This window comes from Hippopotamus amphibius, chromosome 13 (assembly GCF_030028045.1).
Source record: "Hippopotamus amphibius kiboko isolate mHipAmp2 chromosome 13, mHipAmp2.hap2, whole genome shotgun sequence".
Classification (NCBI taxonomy): Eukaryota; Metazoa; Chordata; class Mammalia; order Artiodactyla; family Hippopotamidae; genus Hippopotamus; species Hippopotamus amphibius.
In genome coordinates this window covers 80,359,625-80,373,971 of record NC_080198.1, presented here as the reverse complement: position 1 = coordinate 80,373,971, position 14,347 = coordinate 80,359,625, and the positions used below count along the sequence as shown (strand labels likewise).

At 34.3% G+C, this 14,347-nt stretch overlaps 1 protein-coding gene across 2 annotated transcripts in view; it reads right to left on the bottom strand.

Moving 5' to 3' along the window:
• LOC130834829 (bifunctional heparan sulfate N-deacetylase/N-sulfotransferase 4) overlaps positions 1 to 14,347 on the bottom strand; it is a 231,384-nt gene that overhangs the window by 125,754 nt on the left and 91,283 nt on the right. For both annotated transcript variants that reach the window (XM_057705743.1, XM_057705744.1), the window contains exon 2: positions 6,426 to 6,513. In XM_057705743.1, coding sequence (XP_057561726.1) covers positions 6,426 to 6,513 — 88 coding nt within the window. The remainder of the gene's footprint in view (positions 1 to 6,425; positions 6,514 to 14,347) is intronic.

Here is a 14,347-nt window from a genome sequence, read left to right as displayed (position 1 = left end):
CAAAAAAGGAAGGAAAAACAACCTCAGCAACTTTGTGTCGTGGCTATCCAAGAACATTTGCACTGTATGAAATCATAGTTTTTGTAGCATTTTACAGCATTCAGTCCAATTTTAAAATATTCTGAATCAATAATATAAGAATTGATTCCTATGTGCTCTCTAGATACTTAACTAAATAAGTAAAGTAACAAATCCTGGCTTACATTGTATATTTCTTTGGATTTTTTTTTTTAACTGGAGTATGTTTTATAGGTGATTTTATATTCTTTACTTAAGCAAGTAAATATTACAGGAATTTTTTAAAAGAGTCTTCAAATATTCCATTTGAGTGTCCTATAGTAAAGATTGCATGAATCATGAAGTTATGCCATGAAATGGTTAAAGCATATATTTGTTAAAGCATATACTTGGCTATGTGATCTTGTACAACTAACTTCTTTCAGTCTTGGTTTTCTGGTTTAAAGTGGGGATATAAATATTGATCTCATCGGCTCTTATGAAGAGTCGATGAGATCAGTTTATTAAAGCACTTGTGAATTGCAGATAGTTAGCATTCATAAATATTAGGGTCACTTTCTTCTTAAAAATAATATCTACTGGCTTATACCTGCAGTGCTCTAAATTTACATATTTTTACACATTGTTAAAAATATTGCCTGCTTAGATTATTAAATTCTTGAAGTCAGAGGCTGGCTCCCTTTAACTTGCATTGCATCATGCCACTTCCCCAGGAGAGTAAATAAGGGAATAACTTAATTCACTCTTAATATACATAGTCAGTGAGTTTTAGAGCCTTCATATGTCTGCTTAAGTGCATGTCAACTTTTGTGTGTGTTTATGTATATGCATTATTCTTGGTATATATTCCATAATCCATAATTCTCAAAAGCTGTAAGGACCACCAAGTTTAATTAGTATTTTGGCACTGTTACTGCTATAAGAGTTGCTACTATATAAAGGGTAAAGAAATAGAAGTTTTGGAAGTGATAAATTTCTATGAATAAGATAAGCAGGCAAAAATTCTTAATTTTTGTTAACTTGAGCCAAAATTGTTAATAATATAGACTTACAATTCATTGGCTTTTGTTAATATATCAAGAATTTCAAATATTGAAATCCAAATGAAGAGAAGTTTGTCACTTCCTCAGACAGATTTTAAGTATGAAGTGTTTATGCTATAGAGAGTGTTTCTCATGGTCATAATTTAGCAGACTAAGGCACAGATGAGAAAGAGCTACTTCATGTCACATGAGATGAATGAATTGATAGTTCTCCCAACGTTCCGTTGTGCTTTGAATATGGAATGTTTGAGAAATGCTTCCATTTACTTTAAACTCCACAGAATGTTATTGGAAGCGGCAAGAAGCATATAATGCATACTTGACCAAGAAAGAGGTCAATTACTCAATTTAAAGCAAATTTTGCCGACTATTGATAGAAACAGATGCATGACTGATCATAAAATCTTGGCAATTTTAATACCAGAGTGTGTTAATTTATAAGCACTCCCCACAAAGTTAGGACTGATATTTAAAACTTCTTTTTTTTTCACTCCATGGATTAATTTTCCATCAGCCCTTCTCTTATTTTATGCAGGTCATATAACTCAAAGCCACATAAGGCTAGCTCATGACACTAGAAATTGCTTTATGAAAAATATGATATCAAGTCATGCTGAGGGACCAAAAAAGAATTTCAAATGTTTCCAAATCCAGCTAAATGAAAACATTAAATTTTTGACTCTTTGTAAACATTTATTTTTTATACCTGATTTATGATGTGAGAATATAATTTACAGTTCATACTTGACTATATTTAGCACGAGTTCTAGTACATTAAGGTGTCTATGTTTAAACTGAGCCTTTCATGCCTAAACTGATCTAGATTCAAATCTACATCATTGTTAATTTAAAATATGGTATTTTTTGTTCTCATTTAAATGTTATATCATTGTACTTTACTGATTCCCAGAGGATGAGTGCTTTAATTCAGAAGTAAAATATTTATGCACTCATTTGTTTGTTTCTGCTTTTGCAGGATCTGTGTTATAAGATAATAGTGTTCTTCTAAAAATTTTTAAGTCTGCCAAAATAAGAATAATTTTAGCAAGATTTGGGCTCTAGGTTAGTTTCCGTAAGGCACAGTTGTGACATTAAAATCAGATACATACACTTCCAGTGTTTTGCGTTATCAATTTTGTACAAATGTTTGTCTTATATTTGCTCTTATATGAGGGTGAGTCAAAAATTTCTATACTCTGGCTGTAGAATTTATTTTAATTAACTTTCAGAAAAGCCAAATACATCATTTTCCAACATAATCCCCTTGCTTTTAAATACACTTTGTCCATCTGTCAACAAGTTTTGTATTCCCTCATTAGTCCAAGATCAGGACTATAGGGAAGAGCACTGTTGACTGTTGAACACTTTCCTGATAATGTTCCAATAATGGCCGTTGTGAATCCCAGAAAACTATAGCATCAATTTTCCAGCCGAAGGTTGACTTTTGAACTTGGTTGGTGATTGAGGATGTTTCCATTCCACACTCTGCCATTTATTCTCAGGCTTGTAGTGATGAATCCATGTCTCGTCATCAGTAATGATTCTCTTTTACCTTCCTTAGAGTATTGGTCCAAATTTTGTTTGTAGATATCCAAATGTTTGTTTATGCTCTTCCATGAGTTGTTACCCATCTTACATAAACTTTTCGAAACCTAAGTTTGTTGTGGATTACTTCATTTTGAGGTGTTAAAGCATCCTCCTTATAGTCCTGATCTTGCTCCATCAGACTTTCCCCTGTTTGGTCCCCTGAAAGCAGCTATACAAGGATGAAGATTCACTTTTGATGAGGAAGTGAAGACGGTGCTGCATTCGTGGCTCGCAGCTCAGCCTAAGACATTTTTTAATGAGGGAATACGAAAGCTTGCTGACAGATGGGCAAAGTGTATTGAAAAGCAAGGAGATTATGTTGGAAAATGATGTGTTTGTCTTTTCTAAAAGTTAATTAAAATAAATTCTACAGCCAGAGTGCAGGTAATTTTTGGCTCATCTTCATATATGAAATATTGTAATTTCTAAATGGCAAGAAGAGGTTTCTAATTTTCTCTGTATACTGCACCTGGCACAGTTCCATATAGGTGGGTATAGAATAAACTAATTTTAAATAGTATACAAAATAAAAAGAATTGTTTCATGATAAAAATTAATTACAAGCTATCTATAGCGCCAAAACTGGAAAATAGAGCCAGGTGAATAATTCAATAATTTATAATAATACTTGATTCTTAAAGAAAAGTACTTTATAAAGTAATAATAATAATAGACATTTACATAGCATCACATGCTATGCAGTGTTCTAGATAAGAGAGATATTACTATTCCCATTTTGGAGATATGGAAATTGAGGCACAGTAGAGTAATCTGTTCACATAACTAGTGAAATGTCAGAGCCTAGATTTAAACAAAAACAGGCCGTTTCCAATGTCTAGTCGTTGAGCTAATACATTATACAGAAAAGCAAAAGCAAACAAAAGAAAATGAATGTGACACTGTATTTTACTTTCATGTTTAAAAATTAGCAGTTTTACATAAAGGTCTGTTTTATTTATATGAATTCATGGAAAAGACCAGTATTTATCCAATTTGCAAATATTATATATGAGTAATTGTTTGATTCATATTCAATTTATTATACAGAGAATCATAATGATTGTCACCAGAAATCATATCTACAAAAAATATTTGTAGCCCTCCATCCTTACAAGGCATCTTAATCCTATAATATCTTCATTTTTTCAACTGAGCTTTCATTGTGCAATTCTAATCATGCTTTAAATATTTCCAGACTAACATATTTTACTCTGAACTCCATGCTTTTATTTTTTTACTTTTAATCAACAGTATGTCCTTCCCCTTTCAATTTGGCACCCATGAGTGACTGACTTTTAGGGAAGGCTTAGTGATATGTCCTTTTCAGGCGAAATTGTTTTTAGCACGTGAAGGACAGAGAAACTGAACAGGAAAGAACACATGGAAAATACAAATAAGTGAAGCAGTCTAAGAATGCAGAAACTATCGTTATTACACTGGGCATATGTGATTAAATGTCTTCAAAACAATGAGGCTCATCAATCAGCATCTTCATACATTGGGAAATCAGATCATCCTGGGACAGATCTGAGACACTCATTGTGACAAGGCCATCTTCTCATGGTTACACATCACAATCAAGTGCATAGGTAAGGAAAGCACTCTTCTGATTTGTAAAGCTCCTGATAGTTAAACCTCCATATAAGAATGTGACTAGAAAGGGAAGAGGCATGCCCTCCTCACCGTGAATATCATCAATGTTGAACTCCACTCTGGAAGAAACCTCGATATCCCCGAGTGAATAAATAAGTACTTAATATAGTACGATTGCACCCTTGAAAAACGTTATGGATGCATTTCAATGGTTCTACACATAAAGTAGCAAATCCAATAAAGGTTCATATTTATGCAAAGGTAATTAAACTTCCAGAACTCACAAATTTATATGCATATATATTGCTTAGTCTCTAAAGTCTGTTATCCCACAGTATAACAGAATAGTGTTTCTTACATTATTTTTATTAGGTTAGTACCAACATAAAGAGTCAATAAGGTCCATTTAAGAGATATAATTACAATATCTTTTTTTTGTTATTGTTGCTTGGTATCTTCCTCCAACAACTGTGCCTGTGACTAACTAGCGTGTTGTTCATTTTCTAGTGGATGTGTAGTGTGTACATGTTCAGGATTATAAAAAAAGAAATGGGAAGTGTTATAACCTGCTATCAACATTAACTCTGCAAATGTCTGGCAGATTTAATAGGTCTGTATATGAAAAGTAAATAAAAGCTGAGGCAGTTATCCAGATATATTTCAGCGAAAGGATGGCTTTACTTACCCTATACAGCTATTTAAGACAAAATAGTATTGTTTGTGTGTGAACTCCAAATAATCCCATATTTTTCCCCCCAGCATGAGCAGACACAGCCTTTAGAGTTATCTGCTTTATAACTTCATTGTCGGTGATTCTTAGGTCTGAACTCATTTCTTGAGGGGTCTTTTGAAAAGAATTTACAATACCATGTCTATTTTCAAAATTGTAAGCTAGAATTGCTTTGCCTGTGCAGATGTGATGACCCAAATCTTTTTCTGCAAAATGTCCTTTTAAAATATGCAATGATTTGATTTATCAACTGGTCTAAATACAAATTTTCCTTCTATTACTTTAAACAGATTTACATGTTTCAGAGCAGGAGTAAAAAGCATTAAAGAAAAGCCAATAAGACATTGCTACTTCAATATTCTAATAAACCATGCTGAGCCCCTTTGGGTAAACATTAAAAAGCCCCTCTGGGTAAATGAACTGCACTTATGATAATTAAAGACTCCCTTTGCATGGGATATTTTTGATGAGTCGGTAAACTGCATGCATTCATAGAGAATACTATGAAATCTTTTCACTAGGATACTATGAAGTAAGAACAATGCAGAATCCTAAACAAAGCATTTAGCTTTCACCAGAGATGCAGAAATAGGAGCAGATAGTAGGTATTGCCCTAATACAGACTCTAGGACATCATTTTGTGCCCTTTTTGTTATTACTATAAGACAATCACTTTTACGCACATAGTTTTCTCTATACTAGTGCCTGACATTATAATGCTATTATTCAGAAAATAAGAGTTAAATTCTGGAGGTAAAGATGGGTAAAGATGTGTAAAATATCAGAACATGGAGTAGTGCATGAACACCCATCATATTTTGAGAATTTGTTGAGAGGCTGAGACTGGACAGAAGTACAGCTGTGACTGGATAGACATGGAAAGAAATACGAACCTGATTGTGACGGTATTAATGCATGTTGGGCCAAATCACTGTAATATTTTTAAGGAAAATCCTGCAAGGGAAGGTAAATTAAGCAAAATGACTCAAAATCTATTAAATTTCTTTGAGGCTATCAAATTCCTCTCTGATCACTAGATGTTTTCCAAAGCAAAGTAATACATACAAAAATGTTGCCTAGACTGTCCTACAATTTTAAAACACTGTCCATTGTATTATTATCATTATTATAACAGTGGTTATATCATCACCGTCATTGTCATCATTATGCGTCCTACTTAGACTAAGCTGACACAAGAGGCATAGACACACAGAACAATGGTTACAGTTTCTTTTCCTGAATTGACAAAGTCAGTTCTCTTCCTCTTTTGCCCTTGATTCTAACAGTATTTGCCAAAGTAAACAAGTTCATTGATTTTGGATTTGGCTACTCATAATGAACCCAAGTTTTTCCCATAATCAGTCTGGATATTCTATTTCTCCTACTTATGAAACATTTAAAATCCTCTCTCCTATTTATATGTAGCTGCCTGAGAACACAAAGCTCCTTCTTACCTGTGTGGTAAAACTTCCCTGAAAATCCAAGGTTGAAGGTAAAATTTGCAACCTGAGTGCGCAGTAAATTTTGAGTCTCTAGTAATGCCTGAAATAAATAAGAAATTAACATGATTTTAGAAAAATAAATATGAAGCTTTGGGATGCCTCTTTTTCAAATGTGTATGCATGAGTGAAACAAAATAATGTGGGCTTTGTTGCTTTTTGGGGTTTTTGATGGCTACTGTTATGTGTTATTCATATTTCAGGTCCTATAATCACTATTGTTATTCTTTTTATTGAAGGTTACCAAATTATGAAGCAGTTAAGTGTTAAGCATACTATAAGCGGCCGAGAGGCAGTTCTCTAACTACACAGTACTGAAATCATTTTTCATTTCTGTGTGAGACATTTCTTGAATTTCAGATTATTACACTTCTTTTCCTTGGGGAAAACTTTTCAGAATTGTTGGATATAGACAGGTCCTGTATTTGTTGTAAAGGATAGGAAGATAACTTTCGTTTGAGTTGCAATTGAGTCTTTTATTTAACTGTGCAACCTGTCCTATCGTTTTTAAGGCATAATTATTGAGTTGAAAGCTTGGATTTTTACGTTACAAACTAAACAGCAATTTATATTTTATAGAATGATAATTACAAATGAACAAGGAAAGGACAGGTAGGAAATTGGTAATTCTATAAAGAAATATTCTCTAAGCATTGCAAAAATTTTCCTAATTTCTCATTTTGGAATTATTCTATGTTAATTTCTTGTTTGTAGACAGGATAAGAACACACTGATGATAATCTTTGGGTAAGACTTAGTCCTCTAAATTTTCTGCCAGTCCTTCCACTGCTATTATTCCTATGTCAACATATGTAGTGTAATTCAGAACTCTCATATCCTTGGGCTTTTTAGTTTGCTTATTGATTTGGAATGCTTTTTTCATTTTTTAAAATGGATTTTTAAAGCGGGGCTTATTTTGTTCTGATGGAAATGAGAAATTCACTTCAAACTAGAGATGCTACTAAGACTGATTTTTGGTTACTGCTATCCATCTTTTAAGGTAAATAAAGAGCCAAAGGTTTAGACAATTTCTTTTGAGCATTAGTTATGGCGGCTCAGCATATGCTTCAAAAATTTACGAACCTAACTTTTTATTTCCCCAGAGTCAAGAAGGCTCTCCTGAAAATTTGCAAGGAAAAAAAAGAGAAAGAAATGACCAAATAATTAAATGGTTGATAAGCTATATAGTTTCTGGTTATCCAAGATTACAGTTATACTGGGTGTAATCCTGGCTAATCTTATTTAAATGTTATCAATTAAATAGAAAAAGGAAAAAAATAGACCTACTAGTTTGACTCACTTATATAAGATATTCAAAAAAATTCTCATAAAAAAGCAAACTAGATACTAAAAAGAGAGAAGAGTTAAAAATAAATCTATTTAACTAGTTGAATTTATTGGTAAATACTGTAGAATATAGCTTAAAAAAAAACCATCATGCATCTTTTTTTACTTAGGGAGTTCCTTTCTCTGGCGCTCTTGTTATATTCAGTGCACAATCCCTGCGCTTCCATATCTTGAAATAGTTTTTGTTTTTTTTTTAATTCTTCCTTCCGCTGTTCTCCTCACCACTCCAACCCCACCCAACCACTCAGTTTTCTACCTGTGTTCTTGAAATTATTCTTTATTCCACATTTATTTACCCACCATCCATTCTTAAATTCAGTAAATATTTATTGTAGATGGATACAGTGTTGGGTTTGGCAAGCATAGTCTCTGTAACCTTGGGCTTTACTAAGAGAGAGAGCGAGAGAGAGAGTAAATAGAGGGTCCCACAAATGCATAATTACAAATGGTAATAAGTGCTACAAGACAAATCTAGAGCATGTTTTGATAGACGCAATAAGGGATTTAATTTAGACTGGGAAGTGGGCCTACACTTGATGCTTTCTAAGGGGCCATTTAAAAAAGATCAAACAGCCTATTGTTTTTCCACTCAGCTTGCCACCACTTTAGGCAGGCCTTCATGCTATTTTCTTGGGCTTTAAGACACTATAGACTGGTAACCGTATTCCCACCTTCTTCTGTCCTGTTTTACACTCTGCAGTCACGCTAACATCCCAGAGGCAGTAAATACACTTCACCCTTGAGGTCAGGCAAACTCAGCTTTGGTGGGTCATCTCACTTCTCACATCTTTTCCATTATCTGTGAAATGGGATCATGCTTCACACTTCTTTCACACTATTATTGTGAGGATTACACTGTATAAGGCATACAAAGTGCTTAGCTAAGTGCCTGGTGCATAGTAAGAGCTCCATACATGCTGTTAATGACCACTTAATATGTCATTCTCTTCCCACCAATTAGGTATCAATGGAGCCTTCATATTTCCAAGTAAGCCACCTGCATTGGTATTTCCCCCAAATCACACCGTCCTCTGCACTATTCCCTGCCTCCTACATTTCTCCATGTCTTTTTTCTGTTTTTATTTTTATTTTACTTTAATTTTATTAATTTATTTTTTTGCCTGAGAAGTGTCCAGATGTTCCCAATTCCATGTTTCAGCCCCAACCCATTTTTAAACCCTGCCCAAACACCACCTTCTCATATGAAGCCTTTCCTGATGCCTTAAAATTTTCCTTTTCTCATCTCCCAAAGTAAGTCTCTACATTATTTTTCTTGACTTGCACCATTTTCCCCTTTACTACATCACTTTGTATCTTATTTCTTCTTTTAGACTATAAGTACCTGAATGTTGATCAAAACTTACTCATTTTTGCATATGCCATGTTGCTAAATATATTTTCATTTATGTGGAAGGCATCAAAATGTGATAAAAACATATATTAATGCACAACAATCAACTGAATTAGTTTCATTTATTTCTGTTACTAACACCTGTCTAATCGTAGAATGATAAAAATGGCTCATGGGCCATACCATTAAATGATGTAGATAGGGTACTGCATTTCATGAGCACACTCATAACACAGATATTTATAATCTTCTATTGTAAATCACCTAGTAAGACAAGCTCACAGAGGCGAGGGTAGATGGGTTTTCTCACACTGGCGCTAATCAGCTACATGAAGAGTTTGACAGACCTTTCCATTGTTAAAAGAAGTAGAGCTGTCTAGTCACAGCCTCCCAACATTCAATCTTGATTAATGTGGGAGTAAAATGACAATTTCTATAAGTAAAAACAAAACAAATGGATAAAAAGAAACAAGTTCTAAAAGAGTCAAGCTTTCCTACTTCATTGTAACTGAATGTTCTTTGAGTTTCAATATTCAAGGAAAGAAAGGTCCATGTCTTCCAATGATAAAAAAAAAAAAGAGACACAAGTAAATAATATGTATAAAAGATATAATTAAAAAAATAAAAATCAGAAATAAATGCAAAAGGAAAACATGTTAAACCATAAAAATTGAAGAAATATAAAAAAATAAAGGATTGAAATACAGGAAAAAAGTAAAATGTCAGAGGAAATAGGCAGGAAAAATACAAATGTAAAATTATGAATAAATAAGATATCATAAAACCAAAAAAACCTTTTGTAAAATTTTGTTAATGGACTAGAAATAGTCTCAATTTGAGATAAAAATGAAAGAGCAAAGCATAGGAAATAGTATGCAGCTGTATATATACTATTTTTATCTGAATACTTTGTGGGGAAATTTGACTAACTCTTGAAAATATATGTAAAATAAAATATATTTAGTTTTGGATAATAAACCTTAGTTATTTTCTTTAACAGTTTATGTCGTAAAAATATATATAAACTGCTTTGAAGTTTTCCCTTGCATTATTCATGAAAGGCTCTCTAAGTTATTTGATTGGGTATTAAAGAGAATAAATACATAACTTACTTAAGCAAAAGCAAAAATTCATCATTTTAACAAACCTTACTTGCATTCACTAAATGTTCTTATGACAAGTTCCTCAGCATGTTATGAAGCAAGTCCAACTTTGCCCTACTGCAAAATGTTGAGAGCAGTGGTTTTCACACTTTACTAGATATAAAATTTTCTAGAGGAGACTGCTAAAACTGTCAAGTCTGGGGGCCCCATCATAGACAGATTTACTCTGTTTATGATGGGGCCAAGTATGTGTATTTCATTATAGACCCCAGCTGATTCTTAAATTGTTTCCAGTTTACTCATGAGAAACAAAATGAATCACCAGGATGCTTTTCCCAGGCCCATTTTCTGAGTATTCTGAGTTGGAGTGTAGGACGGAGCCTAGGAATCTGTGTTTTTAACAGTGATTCTTATAGTTTCAAACTGGAGCTTATAGCCATCAAGGAACTTCAGGAAATATTGTTAACGCACTATTCATATTTAATTTCAAGGTATTATTGTGTCTGTCTTGAGCCACTCTGATATTCAGATTGTTTACCGTCAGCTAACCCTTTCTCTATGCACACATAATTAATGTCATGACTATATACATAATTTGATATAGGCTTATGCTTTCAGAATTTCAAATCAAATATCAAAGGGTGATAGGTTTTGTTTGTCTGTCTTGTAAAGTTTTTTTTTAAATTACATTCAATAACTCAATAAAAAATGCTATATTATTTATACTTGTAAGATCTTGATGTGGGAATCAGAAGAGATTACATCTATACTTATTTTCCAAGTGGAAAAAAATTGCTTCATGGGAAGTTTAAATGGCCCACCCAGATAAAACAACAAGAGAGCCAAAACTGGGCATGTTTGCCTTAACATTTGGTCTGACCTTAACCTCAGGTCTTGGCTACAGTAAGTCTGTGTGGCCACCCAGTTTGAAACAGACTCCGAATTGCACGAAATTTTGTGCAGAGACTATTTGTCAACGTACAAATGAAGATAAATAGGACTGACCAGGAGTGAAAGCATGAAGCTTTTGAAGTTTGCCTTTGATAGTTTCTGTCTCCCTTCTTGCTCATCTCTTTCCCCTTAGAGGGAATCTCCACTCCTTCAGAAATCTACTCTCTTCCTTTTTTCTTGATAAACTCTCACTGCTGCTCAAAAAGGAAATTGTTTAATGTAATTTATAAATTGACAAAAGCTAATTATACCAACATGCTGAGTCTTCTAAGAAATTTCACATGGAACAGTTTAGCTATGATTGTGGAATGGGTGAGTTAAGAAAGAATGAATCTATGCTTCTGATATCTTTTGTGGGGAGAAAGGTTTGGGGCTGGGGGTCCTTCTGCTGAAATCACATTCAGTTTGAAGAACAACTTGCCAGGTAGGAAAACACATAGTGTTTCAGAGCACTCTGCTTTCTGCCCATCACCTAAGTGTTCCACTGCTATCTATCTTCTCTCTCTTAAGTCTCCAGGAAGCCAGGAATCCGGAACTCTCTGGCCTCTCTACCTCCTTGTGCTATTATTCACTCATTTATCCATTCAAACAGTATTGACTGAACCCCTGCTTCTTGCTTTAGGCATTATTCTAGGTACTAAGGACACAGTGGAGAATGGTAACAATAATATCTATCATAATTGAGATTTTACTATGTGTTAGGTCCTGTTAGGTACTGTGAGAAGCACTCCCCACTTGATGCCTTTATTAACCCTATTTTACAGGTGCAGAAAGTAAGTTGCAGACAGTCTAACTAAGCTACCTAAGGTTATGGAGATAGAAAGTGTCTGCCAGACACAACCACAGTATTTGTTGTTTTCATGGAGCTTATGTTCTTTTTAGACACACAAATGATAACACATGGCAAATCAATCCAATAATTTTTTAATTGAAATTGTTATTATTAATATAAAAATAATTATAGTATATGCCAGGATTGAAACTAACACAGAGTACCTACATTTTAACAAGATAGGCAATGAGGTGTATGAAGGTCTTTCTGAAAAAGAGGCGGTTTAGTTGAGAGAGAGATGAGAAGCCAACTATGTCCAAAATGGGGGCTCTCGAGAGTGTGCTCCAGGCAAAGGGGCCAGTGAGAACGAGGAAGGACCTTGGCATCGTCTTAATACACCACACTCTACTCCATCTCACATAGGATATGATTTACATTTTAAATTGATTCCTCTGGCTACTTGCTGAGAAGGAATCATAGGAAAACTGGAAAGAAAACTGGGAAATCATTTAGGAGGTTTTGCAGTAGTTTCAGTAGGAGAAAGTAAAGGCATGGCTTCTACCGGTGGTACTGGGAATGGAAAGAAGAAAATAGTGTAATTACTGATGGGCTGATGTGGGAAGTAAAGCCGAGTGACTTCATTAATGATTCAGATTTCCGACATTCAATGAAGTGAGGGACGAGTTGAGAAAGGTTTTGAGGGAAAAATCAATACTTCCAGGGCTACAAAAAATATTTCTTCCCCACAGCAGGATGGCTATATTGTTGAAACCTCTACATCACCCCTAACAGGAAAAACAGAGTTTAAAGTCCCACATCACCAATGCTTTCAAACACTGGTACCCATGATTAGAGGTAACTGCACAAGGAGTGTATATATTAGTAAGAGGAGTGGTCTCCTAGTACAGGGAGTGCTTTTTGGATACTGGAAGGTTAAGCATTGATACTGCTTACAGATACAGGTAAAGAGAAGAAAAAAATTGAAAATTGGTTTGACCTTGTAAAACAATATTAATTTGTGTCACGTATGTGAAGAGTTTGCATTTTCTGCTTATCAAAGAACACAATGAAGGTTATATAAATCATTAAACTTGAAGTGCATATGCAGTGTTGTAAGCTTTATTTGATTGTATTAGCAAAGCACTCCATGTGTCTTTCACTCCCTTCCTGGTGGCTATGGATGGATTCGTCTAAACTTTGTTACGGGGGAATGTCATTGTCATCTCTGTGTCCACAGAATTCTAAGCCACTGACTTCAGTCCATTCGGAAAGAATGTGAGATGAGTTTCTGCTTCTGCTTTCTAATTGGCACTCTAGTTCTTGCCCTGGAAACAGAAAAATTCCATAAAAGTGGTGAAATACTGCCCAGTTCTTAAGAGCCCCAGTTTCTCTTCAATTATATTCTCAGGGTTAGCCCACAGAGGTCACCTCAAACTGTGAGTGGGCCCTTCTCTCTGCACCTTGGTTTCTATGTTTTTCATGTTCTACCTAATCAACTGGAATTTTGAATGAAATAAATAAATTTGAATCAAATATGAACTTGTATGACCCTCCAGATAGTACTACTTGAGCCACTGTTTTTTCCTTTATGTTAGTTCTTCAATTAAATTATTTCATTTACTTTTTCTATAAGCTTTGCTCCCAAGTCTCCATCATGACCTACAAGAATTTTTGAATTGTAAAAAGATAAATATAATATAACTTTAGAATTCATGGTTCATGTAGCATGATTATTTCCTTAACAGGGTTTTATAAAGTAATGACAAGAATAACTGTCTTATTTTCCCTAAGCCCAAGTGTTTGAGTAAATGATAAAGTAATAGTGAGATAGATCTATTTTATATTAGGACTTCATCAGGGATGTGGAATGAAACTGGTCATTGTAAGATGGCTTCAGGAATCATCAGGAATCAGAGAGCTGAGAGAAACATACACATGCACAATGAAATAATAATGTCAGACCTTTATTAGGTAAGGATGGGAACACAATAATTTATAACTCAAAACATTTCCAGAGATTCTAAGTAAGCATCTGCACTGAACTGGACCCAAATTCTGTCTGTGTTTGGTTGAAACTTTAAAATGTAACATGAATCACCCTGCACAATCCTGACTTCTGTGTTGGAGAGCCTACTCAATAGAAATGCTTTGTCCTGCTATGGAAGTACCAAAGCAGATACAAAATCACCACCTTCGGAGCTAGCTTGGGGTCTCTGAAGTGTGGAAGCTTGGGCTGCCTTCAATAATGAGTCATCATGGAGGATTTTATTGTATAAGAGAGGATAACCAGGGAAACAAGAGTTCCTGATTACAGATTTCCAAACGGTGATCCATGGGTCACTAGGTCTGTAAA